Source organism: Toxorhynchites rutilus, chromosome 2 (genome assembly GCF_029784135.1).
Source record: "Toxorhynchites rutilus septentrionalis strain SRP chromosome 2, ASM2978413v1, whole genome shotgun sequence".
In the NCBI taxonomy this organism is placed as follows: domain Eukaryota; kingdom Metazoa; phylum Arthropoda; class Insecta; order Diptera; family Culicidae; genus Toxorhynchites; species Toxorhynchites rutilus.
In genome coordinates, this window is record NC_073745.1 from 49,734,627 (window position 1) to 49,755,314 (window position 20,688).

At 38.1% G+C, this 20,688-nt stretch overlaps 1 protein-coding gene across 5 annotated transcripts in view; it reads left to right on the forward strand.

Annotated features, from left to right (window-relative positions):
• The first annotated feature begins 1,012 nt into the window (after positions 1 to 1,012).
• The window catches only part of LOC129771151 (phosphatase Herzog), a 178,004-nt gene continuing 158,328 nt past the window's right edge, over positions 1,013 to 20,688 (forward strand). Inside the window, exons 1-2 of one of the 5 annotated variants that reach the window (XM_055774561.1) lie at positions 1,013 to 1,212; positions 2,429 to 2,821. Coding sequence is in view for 4 of the 5 variants with exons in the window: in XM_055774556.1 (XP_055630531.1) it covers positions 2,743 to 2,821 (79 nt within the window). In the remaining variant the exon portion in view is untranslated. Of the gene's footprint in view, positions 1,213 to 1,614; positions 2,210 to 2,428; positions 2,822 to 20,688 lie in introns of those variants that run through there. The other 4 variants (XM_055774556.1, XM_055774560.1, XM_055774558.1 and 1 more) reach the window with 4 other exon arrangements.

The following is a 20,688-nucleotide window of genomic DNA, read 5'->3' on the forward strand; positions in this document are numbered from 1 at the left end:
AGGACAATGTAGTTTCGTCGAGTCCCTTAACGAACCACAAGTCGAAAGAATTGATGATAATCATATCATCGTCAAAAGAGCTATCAATATTCCATTGAGCACAAATTGTGGAATGACAAGCAGGAACATTACTGGAACTGCGTTAATATTCTTCCAGAACTGTACTATTACTATCAACAACACAAGATACAATAACATTGAATTATCCGGCAAGGAACCACTTCTAATGATTCCACTAAACGGATTAGACATTGTCGAATCCCATTTAGAAACCAATGAAACCATTACCCTCGAAAAACTGGAGGAAGCACATTTTTTAACAAGAAAGAAGCTCGAAGTCTTGCATAAACAACAATTGCATCTCACTTTTGGAACATGGACTTTCGTAGTATTCCTAGCAATAGCAGTTGGACTTATGAAAACCCGTTACACATCATGCAAACCAAAACCAAACACTTCAACCAGATCCATCGAACCGGGACGGCTCGATCTTAAAGGGGGAGCAGTTACGGCCCATTCTGGCCCTACACAAATCGAGACAACCCAATCGATAAACACCGTCAGCAAAATCGCCCGCGAAACATCGCAGTCCGACGCACCATCAAATTCCAGCGGCGACCTGGATATTATCGCGGCGTCAACAACTCAGCCACGCGTGCACACAACCGCCGAAGTAAGCAGAACACATCCGGTCAACAACAAACAAATTTGCGGAAGCAGCAGAACATCAGGAGCACCATTCCATTTTTAATTGAATAAAGAAATCAGTTTCAATCAGACGACCGAATCGAATCGACGCATTTTTAAAAACTCTAAAAAGAAAGTCCCGGTCGTTTTTTATATATATATATATATATATATATATATATATATATATTATAAGCCCCTCAATTGTTTTTGAAGACGGCTCACATCATAGAAATCGACGATGAGAGCGAGAAAGGGAGAGACCACTCTCACAGAGCTCTCCCAATGTTTTTTGACCCACGTACCGCTCCGCGATGTGCCGTTGGTCGGTTCAACAATCAGTTTAGAGCAGGAATTCGAACTTGGTTGTAGCGTTTCTTCTTCGTCGTTCGCGTTTCGCGTTCTGTGTGTGTGCGCGCGCTGCTGCTGTGTTTCTCCTTCAAATAGTGTGTGGATATACAAAATTCATCATCCGCCGTTCCCCTGGCCGGATGTGGTTTCTCTGTGGGATAACAATATTCTGTGGTGTGTAGTTCTGGGGTCATATTGGAAAACCATTGAGATTCGTCCACACCACACGTCCGGTGTGTGTTAGTGTACACATTAAGTTTTTTTTTCTTGTGTATTTTCGCGACTCGCCGATATCTTCACCTCTCACCGCTCGCCCGGAAGGCGAGATAGCGCCTACACCTGCACCCGCGCCGAGCGTTCCGTTTGTTGTGTCTCGTCGTCGCTAGTGTCCTCACTTGAATGATTGCGTGCGTGTGTGTGTGTGTGCGCAAAACTTGCATCACCTTCCTCCGTTTATTTCGCCGTAAACGGTGTGTGACACGGTTGTGTTTAATTTCTTTTCTGCTTTGCCACTTCGTTAGCCTTTGATAATCAGCATAAATACAATCTGGAGCGCTAGTGCTGCCATGCGATCTGTCTGTTATGTTATTTGACAAAACGATATTTATCTCGTAATGGTTTTTAAATGCTTTTTTGTGCCCTTTTGTGTAATGCATCAGCTGCTTTCGTGGGATATTTTTTGCACAACATAACACCCGCCTGCTAGCAACCCTGGATCCCAGTTGGAAACTAATCGACAACACACGCACACATTCACAGTTCCCAACAAGTTTCCGATAGTAGAGCGTAATTTTGAAGCCGATAGATGACGACTACAAACGACGAACGACAACTGGCCGGACAGGTTCGGGCTGCTCTCGCTGACTGTGTTGATTGACAGAGACCATCATCAGCACTCGAATCGGGGTTTTCCTTGTGTTTCCTAGAGAAAAAATTGCGTGGTTTTTCGCGTGCTCCCGGACTTAAGAAAAGCGGAAGTGTAAACTCGCTCTCAGGCTAAGCTGTCAATTTTTGCGGTCCGGTAAAAAATGCGATATGTTCTGAAGGAAGGATTCGTTCACCGTACCGTCTGTGATCGCTCCCAGTTTTGTGGCGAATGTGTGTATTTTTTTAAAAATATTTTCAACCGACCGATATTGGTATTTGTGTGTGGAAGCGAAAATTAGCGTGTGTAAGTGCCACAAGAAGAAGAAAAAAAAATGCGAATGAGCAAAGCTCCGTAGAGAATGAATGATATACACACCGGAGTGTGTGCGAACGAGGAAAAAGTGGATCTTTTACGTGGTTTTCCAATCGGCACATTTTTGTAATTGGAATTTTATCTACCTTTGATCCCGATTTTGTTTTGTGTTCATTTTTACTAATGGCGTTATTTTTCTGCATTCGGTAGCTCTAGTGTTCAGGGTTTAACAGTGCGTTGAAAGTTTTTCTGTTGCTACCAGCCACAGTGATGTTTGTTTTCCCCTTAAGTTGTGTTTAGTATATTGTGAGCGAAAAGAGAAAGCGTTTGATAATGTGATTATGGGAAAAAGATAAAGCCGAATCCAGAGGAGAAATACAAACAAACAAAACACAAACACAGGGTGACTGATACTTTCCGGTAAAAGGATCTGCTTGAATCAGCAAAAACACGGTGACCCATCACTGGCATAGGAGGACCACACACATACTTTCGGAGAGGAACGTCCAAAAACTAATGTTTAAATGGACTCAACATCCATCATAACGCAGGTTTCGCGCGATGACGAGCATCAACTAAACCTCAGCTATTCAGGCCAAAAAGGTAAACAGAAAACAAGGGGAAACAGGAGGGGGAACTCATGAAAGAATTTCCGGTTTTCTTCATATGGATTGTTCGGAAGTTAATTTATTGATAGTTTTCAATCTTCTCCAAATGTGTTATGTGACACTGTGAAACTTGATCGAATAAAAGATCAGAGGATGTGATTACAAAACCTGTGTGGACCGGTGTGGATCAACGCGCCTCACTGCGTTGCGAAAACCGGTAATGAGATGGAATCGTTGATAAGTAGTTTCATGAGGGTGGACGTTACAACATAGGTAACCGGGGAACTGTGTTGCACGAAATTCCAGTATTGATAATGTGTTGAGGAATACGATATCAGTATCAGCTTCGTTACAGTTGAAATGATTGTTTCATACTTCGAGTTACCGTTTACACAATCCCCAAATTCCACTTCTTTTTGCTTTTTGATGTTCAGTAATCCTTTCTTGTTATTGTTATGATTACAGTTATAACGTACCCTCGATATAACGTACACATTTTCAATAGGTTTTTTTTTTCGGAATAGGTACTGAGAGTTTCATGTCAATCTCACAGGTTCAACAAAGGTAACTTAATGGCCTGGGTATAGCTTTCCGAATTTCAATTAGAGCATTGCATAAAAAACCTATCTGTGTAATGTGCATTGTGAATAAGCTGATTTTTAGAGATGAAACGGATATCCGGTAACTATCCGTCAAAAAATCAATAACTTCTTATTAACACAAGATAAACCATATTTATTTTCAAAATTAAATTGATATTAATTGATAAAATAAATTCATTAACACTATTACTTATTAGCCTTACAGCCTTACTTATTCTGCTGTGTGTTTGGTGGGGTTGTCAAGGAATAATCTAATATGAGCTGCTTCCCTATGGCCAAACGCTCATTTCGGACCTGTACTGCCAACAACTGGACCGCTTGAAGGTAGCACTCATGAAGAAGAGGCCATCTTTGATAAACAGAGGCCGCATTGTTTTTCATCAGGACAACGCCAGGCCACACACTTCTTTGGTGACGCGCCAGAAGCTCCGGGAGCTCGGATGGGAGGTTCTTTTGCATTCGTCGTATAGTCCGGACCTTGCACTAAGTGACTACCACCTGTTTTTGTCCATGGCGAACGAGCTAGGTAGTCAGAAGTTAGCCACAAAAGAGGCCTGTGAAAATTGGCTATCCGAGTTTTTTGCCAATAAGGAAGCGAGCTTCTATAACAAGGGTATTATGAAGTTGGCATCTCGTTGGGAACAAGTCATCGAACAAAACGGCGCATATTTGACTTAAAACAGATGATTGTAACTAATTTTATGAACAAATGAAAATTCAAAATAAAATTAATGGGTTATATCTATGATATAACCGCAAGGTTGACGTGGAACTACCTTAGCTTAGCAATCATTCGTTTGTATTGATTAAATTCTTGATTGAATGAAACAGTTTCCAAATTCAATTGAGTTCAATATATTTGCTCTGTGAGTGAAAAAAATGAACAAATGCCGTGTAAAGTAAATTCATTTATTGTGATTGATTGTTCTTCGTTACAAGTAAATTTAATGACGGACCTTTTACGTTTGGTATGATGACTAGAACAAAATATATGTACGGAAGAATTATCAAACGTTTGATGAACCAGCCTAAGGCTGAAAATCTTTCCAATAAAGACAAAAAAAAATTATCAAACTATTATTTTATTTTACATTTCTCTTACATCCCAAAAGTGTACATACTTCTCGAATCTCGAATTTGCTTGAAACTGGGAAGTTCATTCGCTTCTAGTGTCTGCACGATTTTCCCAGGTTCCTAAGTTTAGAAGATCATGTTAGGGCAGACATATTCCACTCTGCACAAAGGCAAGCGAGGACAAAAGTACTCGCAGTTTGCATTTATTTGCAGAGCCGATTTCCCCAGAAACCTCGGTTTTGAAGTCTGTGTTAGGGAAACACATTTCAATCGGAACAAAAATACCCCCGATTTGTATGAATTCGCAATGCCGATTTCCCCACGCTTCATGGATTTGAAGTCTGTGTTAGGGAAACACATTCCAGTCGGAACAAAAATACCCCCGACTTGCATGAATTTGAAGCTCCCCCTACTTTCGTGTGTTCTTCTTCTTCTTTTTGGCTTTAAGAGGGTTTAAACTTTTCAGTTCACTCGCCTCTAGACTTTTTCATGTATTTGCAATGCCGATTTCCCCAAGGCTGCTTGGTTTTGATGGCTGTGAAACCGTAAATCGGGCCAATCAAAACGATGCAGTTAGGGCGTTTAGATAACGCCTAATATTTTACAGTTATTCAATTGTTAATATCTAATGAAAAACAACATTTTGTTAGTTGCGATAGATGCGTAGAAATATTCCCTATCAAGTGATGCAAACATCTCTCCTATCCAGTACGAATTGTTCGAGCTATAAGCATTCGAAATCTTTCATTTTTTCCTGCATGTTCTGTGTTTAGGTTTTCATTTTACCCTCCATATATATATATATACATATATATATATATATATATATATATATACATATATATATATATATATATATATATATATATATATACATATATATATATATATATATATATATACATATATATATATATATATATATATATATATATATATATATATATATATATATATAGATTTTTTAACCGACCGATTACGCCTTGCTTCGTACACCAGGCCAGCTTCAGAGAACAGCCTTTCTTTGTACATACTACTGTAAGTACCTGAAAGATAAACTCCAGCAAATCTTGCCAATTGGGTTATTGCTTAGAGTTTAATTACTATCAAATGTAAGGAACGTGATCGTGATCGTGATCCAGTCGAATTGTTTTCGCATAACAGTCGATTACGTTAGCAATGAGATTTTTTCCTGAACACGACGATGACTCTCAGGTTTAATTCAGTTTCGTCTCTTTTGCTCCGTTTAATTTGATTTGCTTTCATTTGAAGTGTAAGTGTACCCTCTCTCCGATTATTATCCCTGAAGACAGTTCCAAGTTTTATAATCTTGAATGAAAATAATTTATTGATGTTCTTTGTTTGTTTGCATTCGTACTACTTACTCTAACTCGACTAGTATTAAAAAATTTTCAACATTCCAACAAATATTTTATCATTGCCAAACATTTCATCATTCAATAGAAAATCCTTGACAGAAACAAATATGTTCAATATTCCTTGCAGAATATTCCTTGATACTCTACTAAGAGATATTCATTATATACGGAAAATTCAATAATAGTTCATTATTTTAATGTAAAGATGTGTTTATTACCCTTTAAAATGTAATCATTTATTAGATTCATGTACACATGCAGTTTCTTCCAGTTTCGTATTCGCAAATAAAGAGCAGAATATCCGGCCGCCAGATATATCCGGCTATCCTCGAAGCTTGCCGGATATCCGGTATCCGGCTAAACCACTATCCGTTTCATCACTACTGATTATAGTCTGATGTCTGAAACCATAGACCATAACTTTTACATGAAAATTGCATTTTTGCATTACATGCTCTGAAATATGGCTTCAACACTTGTGCTGAAGAATAAAGGTGCAAGCTGTCATTTTATTTATTTTCCCCCAAGGTTCGATTCAGTTAGAATCTGAAATCACTGTTCATTTTATAGTAGGGTCGTTGTAGGCGTACCTCATATCTTTTGATAGTAAATTGTTTGGAAGAATTGTATCTTTCGACGGTGAAAAAACAGTTGATTCGTTTTGTTTTGAAAAAGTTGTGCAGGATCGATGCCGAGGAAAGAAATTTTATTCTTGACACCCCCATTAAAAATCCGGCGCGGTCAGATACTAAAGTCGCGAAGTCGCTAAAAGTGGATAAATTGTCCGTGTACGATGTGCTGAAACATTTTCGTAAACGCGCAACTGTTGTTTCGAAAAACAGAGAACTTAGAGTCTTAGAGGAACATACAATCGGAAGCTTAGGTTGAAGGTATTGAAATAACTAACGCAAACCCGGGACTCTCAGACTACGACATCGCCACAAACCCAACTCCAACCAAAGTACCATCCGGAGAATCCATATGTGAAAAGGTTATCGTAATTTCTGTGTCTGTAAGCAACCAAACCGGACACTGAAGCAAAATCTGGTGGCCGAAAGACGCCTAATTCAGGGTGGCCATTCGTTCGGGAAATGGGAAATGGGGGAAAAAGTCGGGAATAGCTTCATGAAGTTGGTTTTTTTTGCCCAGTTTTTTTGTTCGGCGTTCTAAAACGTAATGAAAGTGTTTTACGCGTTAAAACGTCGTACGAGATGCAACAATTTTGTTTTCGTTTTGTTTTCATCGAAATTTGAAGTGAAGGAATTGGAGGCTAAAATAATGACGATGCTGGATGACGCCCAGAGAGATGCAGCCTTGAAGGACGAGAAAATTGAAATCCTCAAACAGTGTTGAAAGTTGCATTGGATTTATAATAACGTTTGATAAACATCATACGATTAACTCACATTCTTTTCTGTTATGGTTTTTTTATGGTATCCAATAGAAACAGTCGTATCTATGGGAAAATAGTAGTTGATAGTTGAAATTTAGATCCGGCATACGGGTCGGAACAATTCCTAAAATAAATCAAATGACGCATTTCTAAGAAAAAGGAGTCAGATTCAGTCAGAAAATATATAAAAAATATAAAAAAATGTGCTTTGCCACATGCACGGACCCGACTGAAGAGGATACAGGTACACGTTTATGCTCTCTTTCTTATTATTAGAAAACTCTTTCCATGTATACTTTTAAGATCCAACTTCAATTCTATAATGTGTTGTAATATTATAACGCATTTATGCAACTACAGCAGTGGTTATGTGGATAGCGTAGTCGTGTGAAACAGCCTTGCATTCCAGTCGGTCTTGGTTCGGCTTGGCATCGTTTGGACTTTTCTATGGTACTGCTCCAAGCTGACGATCAGTCTGAGCGAAAGAGATGTCCGCACCAATACATACAAACATTTTAAAACTCTTGAAAAATGTGCTTTTATTTGTTTATGCCGAATATGGTATGTTTTTTGCCAATGCTAGTTTGCGTGTAGAATTTCAATTGCATAGAAGAGTCGCATTATGGATTTTGGGTTCAACTCAAGAACTGATCATAGAGGGTACATGCTGGTCAATTATTCTAATAAATGTAACTTTCAATTCCGTCCGTATCTCCTGAACCCTACATCCAACCCGAAATATGTTGCTGAGTAACGAACTGTCCAATTTTCTTGTCACATGTGGAACTTGAAAACAATAAAGTAAAAATATTTCGCAATTCGGGTTTCAAAAATCAATTTTTAACAAACTACATTCTACATTCTACAACCAAACTGTTTTCATTTTTTTAAATTGGGAATTTCGTAAAATCATGCGGGAAATCAAAAATTTAAATTCAGTGGCCACAACAAGGTTTTGACGAAGTACTAAGGATGTATGCTGATGGACGACAAAACGTTCGGGAAGATGGATTTTGGACAGCTCCCAGGCCTTTAATTCTATAAGACCACTCCTAGAAGAAACGTTCCCAGCAAATTTAAGTTCGTTTCCGCTGATAAATTTGCCAGGAAGTTCTTAATTTGCCAAGGGACTGGCAGCTGTGGACAGAAAATCAAGGTTCTGTACATAAAAAGTACAGAAAAGAGTGCCTGCAGAAACGTCCGGTGAAATTTTGGCCAGATTTGGTGCCACCATAGTTCAGAGGTGCTTTAGTTGTACCGTGACAATGGCATCGATCGATCCACCTTGAAAAAGACCTCAATCCTCCGAATTGCCCCCAATTTCGGCCAAACGAAAAATATTAGCCCATTGTCAAGCGGAATTGAAAATGGGTGCCAAAGTGACTCAGGATGTTGCATACAGGAAGAGATCATGGAATAAAATGGCCGCTGAGTTGACCAACAGAGAGTCGGAACTTTGATTTTTGTACGTAAATATATCAAAACTGTAGAGGAATATTTTTTCTAAAAGGCCAATAAATTATCTGTATTTTGATAAATAAAAAAACATTTTTGTAATTTTGTAAAAACAACAAAACAAAACATGATTTAGCATTCCTAATGAATCAAGCTTCAATCAACAGTATGAAGAGAAATGTCATGGGGAAGGTTGTTTTATCTTCTAGTTGAACTTCTCCATCATTATTTACTTATCTTACACAATAACAATAATATAATTATAAAGTAATACAAGCTATGTTCCTGGGTTCTTTATTATGCTTCGATATGACGTAAAATTCGATACAACGTACAATCCTGAAAGAGAAATGTACGTTATATCTGATTTCTCCTGTATCCGGCCGGATACCGGATATTAGAAAAAAATTAATAATTTCTTAATAACATCATTAATACATAATTGAAAAAAGGTTTGAATTTTTTGTTCAAAATTACATTTATATTAATTTATAACACTAATTTATCGAAAATACCTCTATTATATTTTTTTTTTATTAAATCGTTTATTTTTACAGGCTCAGTTACATAAGTTTAAAGGAGCCTAACTCCTATCTGTATTGTTACAAGTATATATAAACATTTTTCATTAATTCTAATGTTAATGAAGTAGAGAACCGATTACTCGCGGTTTGCTCGAGTTTAGAAGGGTGACATATTTTCTTCAGGAAAAGGAAGGGATATAAGGATATGTTGACAATGTTCACACTCACATTCATCACACTCAATTCTTAAGCCTATCTTATATCTAATATGCATTTACATTTCACCTTATTCTATTGTTAGTAAGAAGGGATTTGATTTCTCGCGAAGGGAAAGGAAAAGGAGAATATGGGGATATAAGGACAATCACACACGAAGATCGATAAATTTTAGGAAGACATATATTTGGGACATGTAAACAAGGTCGAACCGAGCCAACACATCTCTCACCGGCACATTGGGCTGATACACCTCGCACGACGAAACAACGTGTTCGATGTCGTGGTAACCTTGGCCACATATTATAATTTTTAACTATACGGAATTACCTCGGATATACAGAAGGGGCCGAAATTTGTTATTTTTGTTATTTATTTTTGATTTACAATGAAGATTATCATCCCTCACAGTTCTTAGTTTCTTTAGTCTTGAATGCAAATAATTGATTGATGTTCTTTGCATATTTAAATTCGTAGTCCTTAATCTTACTCCTCCGATATTAACGAGGTTGAGCCCCGAATTTGTCTTGCTGCACTTTCTATTCAGCCCGCATCAAGAGCGTTTGCACAATATCATTGTTGATACCAGCTCCCAAAGATACTTATTGAATAAATAGAAAATATTCAGGAATTCGACTAGAAAACAGTCACCTTTTGTTAAACATTCGAAAATCAGCTATATATATTTTTTTTTCTTATTCTGTAACCTAGTAAGTTAGCGCTTTCCTACCAAAAACCTCAACGTTGGCTCCTAGGGACCGAACGCGTGTTGATAATATTTCAATATATCCACGACAATCTCATCATTGTAGTAAAAAATCATTATCATAAAAAAATATTCAAGGTTCTTTGCAGAAAACCATTATTCTCTATTTGAAGAATATTGAATTTTAAACAGAAAATTTTATCATCGTTCATTATTTTTATTTAAAACTGTGTTCATTTTACCTTAAAATGGAATCCTTTATTTGGTTCATGGACACATGCAGTTTCTTCCAGTTTAGTATTCGTAAATAGAGTCGAATATCCGGCTATTCGGCCTCGAAGTTTGCCGGATATCCGGTATCCTGTACTATCCGTTTAATTACTAATGTTTACACTCCGAAACGACATGTAATTGCGAGTTTTTAATTACATAACACATCTATTTTCCAATATACATCTCAATAGTTGTAGAAATCGTGATTTTTTGATCGCAGAAAACACATCGTCTACACTTCTCAAATATTTTAAGTATATTATATTTTCAATTCCTTAGAGACGAATGAGTCGCAAATTATATTTCTTCAGCAAGAATCCCAGAGATTTATGATTCAGAAAAAAAACGTGGGAGAATAAGATATATGGAATATATTTCTCAATAGATTCATAGAGTTTAAGAACATAATGTACGATGAATTGTCGTATAGTTTAGATGTTCTAGAATGTCTCAATCGTGTTAGAGCTCACACCAAATGGTGTTTTGAATCTGCAAAATACGCTGACAACTTGATTGACCTTCTAATTGTTTTTTTTATCAGGAAACAATAGGAAAAATCTATCAAATCTACTGGAGAATTGCGTAAAGATCGTTGAAAACATGCTAAACCAGTGTCTCTGTATTGTACGTTCATTGAAACATTGCTGTTGATGAGACATGGGTGTAAACTTTGACATGGAAACTAGTGAAGAATCTTAACAATATCGTCTTCCAATTGAGTTGAAACTAAAGAAACACAAAAAGGTTTTCCATTAAATCTTCTATGGTTTGGCTTGTCGAAGTTTACGGTGACTATACTCTTGGAAAATGGCAGTGCTTTGAAGAGTTCAAAAAATTTAAAAATTGTTGTTTTGATGTGAGAAATGAAGATCGTGTAGAATCTCCGAAAAAGATCGAGGACAGTGGACTTCGAACACTTTTGAATGAAGATGGCACTAAAACAAAAGAACAACTTGAGGATCCGTTGAATGTGACTCTAGAAGATATTTCCATACGTTTGTTGAATGCCATGGGAAGATTCAGAAGATTGGAAAAAGAGGTTCCACATAAGCTAAACGAAAGACAGTAGGTAAACCAAGAAATCACACGTAAAATGCTGGTAGAGAAGGAATTTCTACATCGGATTGACTGGCGATGGAAAGTTAATGTATTTCTAGAATTCTGAGCGTAAGAGTATCGAATGAAGTTAGACAGTGACCACTAGTTCAGAAATATTCAATACGGCAGTTTGATTCCGTTTTTCAAAAGGTTATGAGTAGAGTGTCTTTCGAGGTTGAATGGCTAGTGGATTCCCCTTAGCACGCTTAGCTATCATAATTACATGATGTCCAGATGTTGTATTTCTGACATCTAAAGATTATTAAAACTCATGAGCTTATGACAGAAACAGGAAACCAGTGCGATTTCAGGAATCAGATCGATTATGATGTATTCAAAATGAACAAAATACCCAAAACAATCAATCTTGATAGTCTGGTTGGGATGATTCGTACCAATGGGGTGAATGTACAGGTGCTTCATCTCGAGAACTCCGCTAAACTTCGTGACAGTTCCGAAGCACCTCTAATTGTACAAAATGTGAGCACCGAATGATTCGAACGTAGGATACCTGGAACTGAACCCTCCTGAAATTGTAATGAATGTGATTAGGCGTTGAATGAGATTTCGATCCATCGAGGTATCGGAAGCTTGCTTAATTTAGTTGCTGAAAAAATCAATTGCTTTCAGTTTTCGAGCTGGATCCTCCAGTTGAGGCATCTGGTATCGGTCCTAGAATAATGTTAATGATTGAGGGGCTTAGAATGAATGGGGTATAAGTGATTTGTTTGATTTCTCTACATCGACTCTCTCTTTTGGTCATAACTTAGCTGCAAATACATTCCCAGCTGTATTTGACAATGTGGAAGTTAGGTCAGAAGCTCATCTATCAGATTCTATAGCAAACATAAATTGGAACGTTTTTGCAGTTGAGTTATTTACTAAATAAAAAGTTGATGAAGAGAAATCGATCAAGTCACTTACACCCCTTGCATTCTGAGTCCCTCAATTGAAATGGGATACTGAATTAAGGTAAATGATTTTGGTTTGTTCAGTCGCAAATATGATCATGGTTTGTCCACTTTTTTGAATGCTCCAATTCAGCACATTCAGGTATTCGAATGATTCAAAACATATAAATGAAATTGTCTTTTTCATGATTTACAGTAGTTTTATAGTATATTTTTACGGAATCACGGAATGTTCTAAACGATTCTAAAATACACCTTCTATTGGTGTCAATGCGCCCCTCAGTCGAGCTAACTTTTAATCGATCACTAGATGATTATTTCGCACGTATTCAAACCTTTTCTGGATTATAACACTTACAAATATTGGAAACATGCTTGCACACCATTTGTATCAGATTTACATAGCTAAAGCATTTAATTGCACGCATTTTGATGAACTCAATTCTGATCATGAGTTGTCCAATTCAATAATGGTGTTTTGTCTACATGATTTCTATGACAACCGCTTGGCGCGCTGAAGTTTGTTTATGGTGTCCTTCGCGCATAGCAGAAATAAAGTTTCTCTGTGTTGAGTGTGTTGAGGTGAATACTTTTAAAATGCCCAAGGAAAGGCAATATTCTGAAGAAAGCCTAAATTATGGATGGATAAATATGATGACAGTAAACTCAAGCAATGGTAAATGCAACATCTACTTGAGAATCCGAATGTTTTCGTTCAAAAAGAAATCACCATTTCTAAAACCGGACAAACCATCATCATTTTTGGGACAAACCATGATCAGAGGTGGTCAAACCATGATCATAATTTCTCTTTAAGGAAAATCGTTCAAAAACATAAAATTTTGAATAATTTCAACGCCTTATGGCAGTATTAGCAACTAGAGACTTGGGGCTTTTCAACAAATCCAAACTCGTATCGATTATATACGATTTTCATGAAGAAAAATCGATTTGCATTTACTATGTAGTTGCGTAAAAACACCCCAAATCGGACAAACCAAGATCATTTACCCTACCCCTTTTTTACCCTTATGTGGCAGATGGGATGAAATTTTAAGCTAGATGGGTTCCTGGCACCAGCTAGTGTACAAATCAACTATTGGGCCCTCCAGATTATTACGAATTTGTTGGCCAAAACACCATGGCCGTCAAAGTGTTAACAGATAGAAAACAAATTATAGTGCACGATGTAACTTTTCTGAGTAAGAATGAACTGGTTCTGAAATAATAGTTATTTTGCTTAGAGTGTCCAAATAACTCCAAATTACCCTACAATGAAGGGCCGATATTTTCCAAACATTAATGAAACAAATAGAAGATCACCGAAGAAGTTCCAGTAGTATTTCGATGCTTTTAAATGATTTGAAGAAGTGCCGATGAAATTATTATTATTTCTCAGGAGAAACTACATGGAATGATTTTGTTTACGTTTTGTTCAAATTTTGTATACTTTCTTATGAAATGAAAGCAAACTTGAAATGCAGATTGCGCGTATAAACACACCCACTCGATCGCGCGGTTGGTTCTAACGATTTTAGAACCAAAGAAAACAAGCCGTAATTTGGCAAAAACAGCCAGATTGGTATTTATAGTACTTACCTAATGAGTACATTGAACTTTTGGGGCGGCGGCGTAGCGAGAAGATACATTTCACTGGTGCTGCTCCAGTAATCCTCCCACATAATACTACCCGAGAATGGAATGTTACTGTCGAATATACGTGAAAACCGCGCCTTGGCTATGTGGGAGGATAGGCAGAGATAATATCTTGAATTTGCTTCAGTTTTGTGGAAACCAAGTTAAACTTTTGATTCCGAAGTGTCCGGAAGCTTTCAGCGCAACAATTCAGCGAAAGCAAACCTTTTTTTTCTGATCTGATGAAGTACTCTCGTCTCCGTCAAATTAGGTAGGAGTGCTGTTCCTCATAGGCGCAGCAGAGTCCCACCCCATGATTCATATTGGCATGTTTTCATTAAAACGAATCGCGTACACTACACTCACAAACACGCTTCAGCACATATGCTTCAAAACCAACACACATTCCGGCACGTCATTTTACAGCATTTAAATCTCCTCCGTGTGTTTGGTATGACCCCTATTCGCCAGAGAGAGCGCTGTGTGGAAGTGTACGCGTCAAACAAAATAACTCAGCTGGTTTGGAAACTGCGCCAACTAGTTCGCCTCTAGTAAGCTTGTTTTTGACATTCCGGCTTTGCGAAGGCCGAGCTAGTGTGCGGAAACGGGAAGAGCATCACCCGTGTCGCCAATTTCCAATGAGATTTCAATGGATACAGTGAATATTGATGCAGTAATGAAACAAAAAAAAAAGTGCAATACAAACACACTAAGCATCAATTGCCTGGTTCCATTATTTGTGTCGTGGCACCAATACCAATGGCACATACGGTTTGCTGTGTGTTTGACAATTGCACAAATTATCCAGCATCAGCGGGCTTCGTCACTGCATTTGTACACAGATTCAAGCGTTCGTTCACACATTCATTCATCCACGTGCGAACGAAACGACGACGAAATAAGAGAATGCCCTGCGTGTGCGCGAGCACAGAGCACTTCACGGAGGTTTACACAAACGAACGCGAAGTTTTATTTATATTTACTCCAACTGACCTCCGCGCTTCCTTTTAAATCACCACGACACCACCCCTCCATTTCGTCGTTCAAGGTATCGAGGGTTGTTCGATAAGTTTTGGGATACGCGATCATCACCTGTCGTTGCCATACGTCTAATCTGACAGTTGCCGTTGGATGGTTTGATGTTTTCTATTGTACACTTTCTCTAGGCAGACATATTTTAAGGATGATTTTGGAACATGTTAAAGAATTGAGCTTTTTGTTATAAGTTATTTTGAAACAGATTAATTTTGAAAATGAGACCATTAAAAATCATTAACAATAATACTATAATAGTTCTAATGCTTTTATTGAGAAATTCACAAAATTAATTGGCCATTTTCTACAGCTGCACTTACTTTAAAACCAGATACATGGTTGAATATTCAATGTCATTTTTTGAGTGTTTATATTGAATTGGTCTTCCTCCCTGTAGTGATATTCGATTGTATAACATTTACCCAAATTATATCCACTCGGAAGAATGAAAAATAAAAAAATCGGGTAAATATAATATTCGGGTAATTATATAATATTTCACTTGAAAAATACCCAATATTTATAATCAGAGAACACTTTTATATTTATTTCTGATGTTATTAATTTCTGAGTTTTATTGAAAAGATCCCATTTGTTTTGAGTATTCTCTTCCATAAAAAAATATCAGATAGGGTGGAATAGCAGAGAAATAGTAATCTTGCCCATTACCCGTTTTAAAGTAATGAAATGTATAATAATTTTATCATTTGGCATCACATTTTTTTTAAACTCCGATTTCCGATGATTTTTCGGTTTTCAAAAAACTCAAATTTAAACGTTTGCGACGCTAGTAAATGGAGATGCATTGAGCTAATATTTTGCATTGGGTATTTTATCGTGTAAATCAACATTTCGCACGAAGTTCCATTTAAAAATCGAGATGATCATTCTCATTTTTACCATAAACCATTCGTTTTGCTTTGTATTCCGAAAAAAAAACTAAGTCTGAGAGTGTTGATTTTTGACAAAACATTTTGACGTAGGATTACGTCTTTCAGGAACATATTGGGGTACAAATTGAAAAATGAAAATCGATCGCATCGTGAAAAATGTCCAATTTCAAACGCTTGTTACTCATTCATTTCATGATGGATTGATGAGATTTTTGCATCAAACGATTACGGCACTCCATAACAATTTTTCACATTGAATAAAATAGTATATATCATATAACTAACTATCGAACAATTGAAAAAATTCAACCCCTATCCAAACAGTGATACCCAGTCCTGATTGGTCGAAATTGACGTCATTTCTTTTTCGCGCCCGATTCGTTCTCTCACCGGCAAGCTGCATGGCAATCGAGTAGGAGGCGCCTACATCACACATACCAAATGATATAAAAGCAAGGAGCATTCGTGGATCTCATTCATTCTTACAACGGACAACAACAAGTGGAGAGCAGCAGCAGTGAAAGCGGCTAATATATAGGCGAGCATAGAAGTTGAGCGGTCAAAATGCGAGCTGTGTCTCGCATCAAGCTTCTATGGCAGCATAAGCAGCGGCAAACAGTAGCAACGGTTGTTGAAACCGGTCTACTACTAGTGGCAGCAGCAAGCATCACGAGCGGATCGTTTCAGGCACGCTCTCTCCGTCAGAAGTGCGAGAACGTTTCTTGGCATCGTGAAACTGCAGCATCGAATCTGAGCGGCCAACAATTGAGCTGTGTCTCACATAAGTGGCAGTAGCAGCAGCAGCGGCGGTAAACATCGATGCTGAACCTCAACAATCGAGCTGTGTCTCGCATCGGTCCACTACTGTTGGCAACAACAAATATCATGAGTAGAGAGTTTCAGGCATTCTCTCTTTCTCTACTGCTGCTGCTGCTGCTGCTACTCAGTCAGATTTCTCATTCTTGTTGGACGCTCAGATCGATAAACATATGTGTTTCTAGTGTGCATTGCTGGTACTCCTGTTGACATCAACCAATACAATTGGATGCGGTTATGGAGTTAAAGGAGACAAAGGACCCGGTTAAGGAATAGTGTATCGCACGGTTCCACATGGCAACATCCAGTGTATCAAACCCGCTATCCGTTGTTTAGCTCACCGTGATGGTGTCAACGAAACCCTTGCAAACCGACGCACAGAAGCCGAAGATGCCAAAACCAAGGAAAGCAGCAGCGACTCGGAAAAAACTACCGTTGCCAAAAAGTTAACAACTGCTACATCCGACTGAAACCTCACATTAGCACGCAGCAGATTTCGTACAACCCATTTAACCATTCCAGTCCTTTTCAGGACTTTCGATATTGCTTTGAAACGAAAGAGTTTAATTTATTGTTTTCCACTTATCATAAAAATGATATAAAACTACGATCAAAAATACTGTTTACTTTTCATCATTCTTTGTGTGGACACCGACTGGACAACATCGTTGCTGGACGGGCTGGACGGCGAGGGATCGAGTGCCTTTCGCATGGCAAGAGGGCGGAGGTGGTAGCGCTGGAGTAGAATAGAGTAGAGTTTTCAAAGGGCCTTTCTCAAGGCTAGAGACGAATGAACTGCAATAGTTTAAAGTCTCTATAATACAATACCTTCCTTCCTTCCTGTTTACTTTTACATTTTCTTTGATCATGTGCAACTAACAGGAAACTTATCACGTCAGAAACATACTTTCCATCAACCAACCTGACTGGATGCGGTAGGGGAGGCGAATAACATATGTATGCATATATATATATATATATATATATATATATATATATATATATATATATATATATATATATATATATATATATATATATATATATATATATATATATATATATATATATATATATATATATATATATATATATATATATATATATATATATATATATATATATATATATATATATATATATATATATATATATATATATAGCGAGACGGCTCCGGTCATACACAGCACGTTTCAAACAAATGCCTCAAGAAATTTTATAAAATAATATTTTGCCGATGCCTTTGCGCGAACTACACAGGCGAGTAGCACCATAATAGCAAATCAAATGTCGAAGTTCGTGATATGGGTGCGTTCATCGCTATTCGGTTCGGCGTCGGTTTAACCCTTTCATTACGGCAGTGTGCTCCGCCGAAGTGCTACCCCTGTACGAAGCACTGCGCCGAAAAGTATGCACATCGCGCTGGTGTGATCGAAGAGCAGTATGAATTTCATGTCGTCTAAAGACGACGCTCGTACACACAGCTCGTCGCGTGGATGTCGTCTATAGACGACGCTCGTAACGGATGGGTTAACCATCAATAACTACGCTTGGCAACATTGACATCTGGCAATTTTCATATAAGATTTTTTCCCCGCATGTTAAAAGTGGTTTTTCATGTACATAAAAGCGCAGCGTAGTATGTCAACTGCTTCCCGGTTAGAAAATTAATGATCGTTAGAAAATAAATGAGCGACCCGTCCAATTTCAAACGCTTATTGCTCATTCATTTCATGATGGATTGATGAGATGTTTGCATCATACGTTGTCGGCACTCCGTAATAATTTTTCACATTGAATAAAATAATATATATCATGTAACTAACAATCGAACAATTAAAAAATCTCAACCACTATCCAAACAGAAGATACCTAGGCCTGATTGATCGAAATTGACGTCATTTCTTTTTCGCGCCCGATTCGTTCGTTCACCGGCAAGCTGTATGACAATCGAGGAGGAGGCGCCTACTTCACACATACCAAATGATATAAAAGGATGGAGCGTTCGTGGATTTTATTCATTTTTACAACGGACGTGAAACGGACAACAGTGGAGAGCAGCAGCAGTGGACGTGGCTAATATATAGACGAGCATCGAAGCTGTGTGGTCAATAGACTAGCTGTGCCTCACATCAAGCTTCTATGGCAGTATAAGCAGCGACAAACTACTACTACTCTACTAGTGGCAGCAGCAAGCATCGCGAGCGGAGCATTTCGGGCACGCTCTCTCCATCAGAAATGCGAGCACATGCTTCTTGGAATCGTGAAAGTGCAGCAGTGAACTTCAAGACGAGCATCGAATCTGAGTGGCCAACAATTGAGCTGTGTCTCATATCGAACTTAAGTGGCAGTAGCAGCAGCAGCGGCGGTAAACATCGAGGCCTAACATCAACAATCGAGCTGTGTCCCGCATCGGTCCAGTACTGATGGCAACAGCAAACATCATGAGCAGAAAGTTTCAGGCATGTTCTCTCTTTTTGCTGATGCTGCTGCTCAGTCAGATTCCTCATTTTGTTCGACGCTCAGATCGGTAAACATATATGTTTTTAGTGTTTTAAGTGTGGTCACATCAGATCAACATCAACCAACATGACTTCATGCGGCAAGGAAGGCAAAGGAGGATCGAAGCGTATCGCAAGGTTCTACATGACAATATCCAGTGTATCAAATTCGCTATTCGCCGTTTACCTCGACGTGATGGTGTCAACGAAAACCACCAAAATAAAAACAGAAATAAGCAGCAGCGGCTCCGAAAAAGCTACCGCTGCCAAAAAACAACAGAGGTGAATTGTTGTTTTTGTTGCTCCATAAAGTTTTACGCGAGTAAATATGTCGGAATATATGTTCACGCAATATGAGCGCCAATCTCGTAAACGTGCATCGGAGCTGAAACAACTTTCTATCACTGATACCGAAAGCTCGATTGTAACACTGGTGAAATGAACAAAAAATACCCAACAACCAAATCAAACGGCCCTTTTCAGGGCCATCAGATCATTATCAAAGAGTTTAACAATATATTTTTTCAAACATCCAAAATCAGCATGCGACAGATAGCCTAACGTAATCCTACGTCAACTATGCGGTCGTGTCTCGGACACAACCTTCTGTGACTTTTTTTTCGAGATGACAGTAAATCTCGACGTTTTATGCGAACGAGCGAGCTGAACCGCGAAGGTTCGAGTGCCTTTCTCAAGGCAATTGGGGTGGAGGAGTAATTTGAGGAAAGAGTAGAGTTTTCGAAGGGCATTTTTAAAGGCTAAAGACGAATGAACTGAAGATGTTTAAAGTCTCTTTAATTCAACAAGGGAAGGAAAGGAAAAGAAGCAACATCGCTTGTTCTTCCTTCTTTTGCGCCATCACATGTCTTCGTTTCAGACTGAGCTGTGGACGCGACCAAGATACTCACTCGCTGATGTTTCTGGCATTGCAATCATTGCTTCAAACTGACTCCATTGCATTAATGTTTTGAGCTAAACTATAATGTAGGGAATCATCAAGCTGGGCATCGGCTCACCGAGAAAATAAATGTTCTGGAATTGTGTCTGTGATTTACTTTAGCGTGCCAGTAGCACAACATTATCCACCAATGATGACAGCTACGCTAATCGAGACCGGCAATATTAACAGAAAGGGCTTCTGTTGAGAAGAGCGTGAATCGGAGATAAGTGTGTGTATATTTAGTTGCTTCAAGCCATCGATATATGGATATTTGTGTGCGTACGTGCGTGCTTCATAACTCGTACGCAAAAATAGTGCATCTTCGCTACGCTGAAATCCCATTTGTATCTCCTCCCGTGCGCATTGGTGGTGCAAATTATGCCGCAATTAACATTGTTTGTTTTCCGTCAT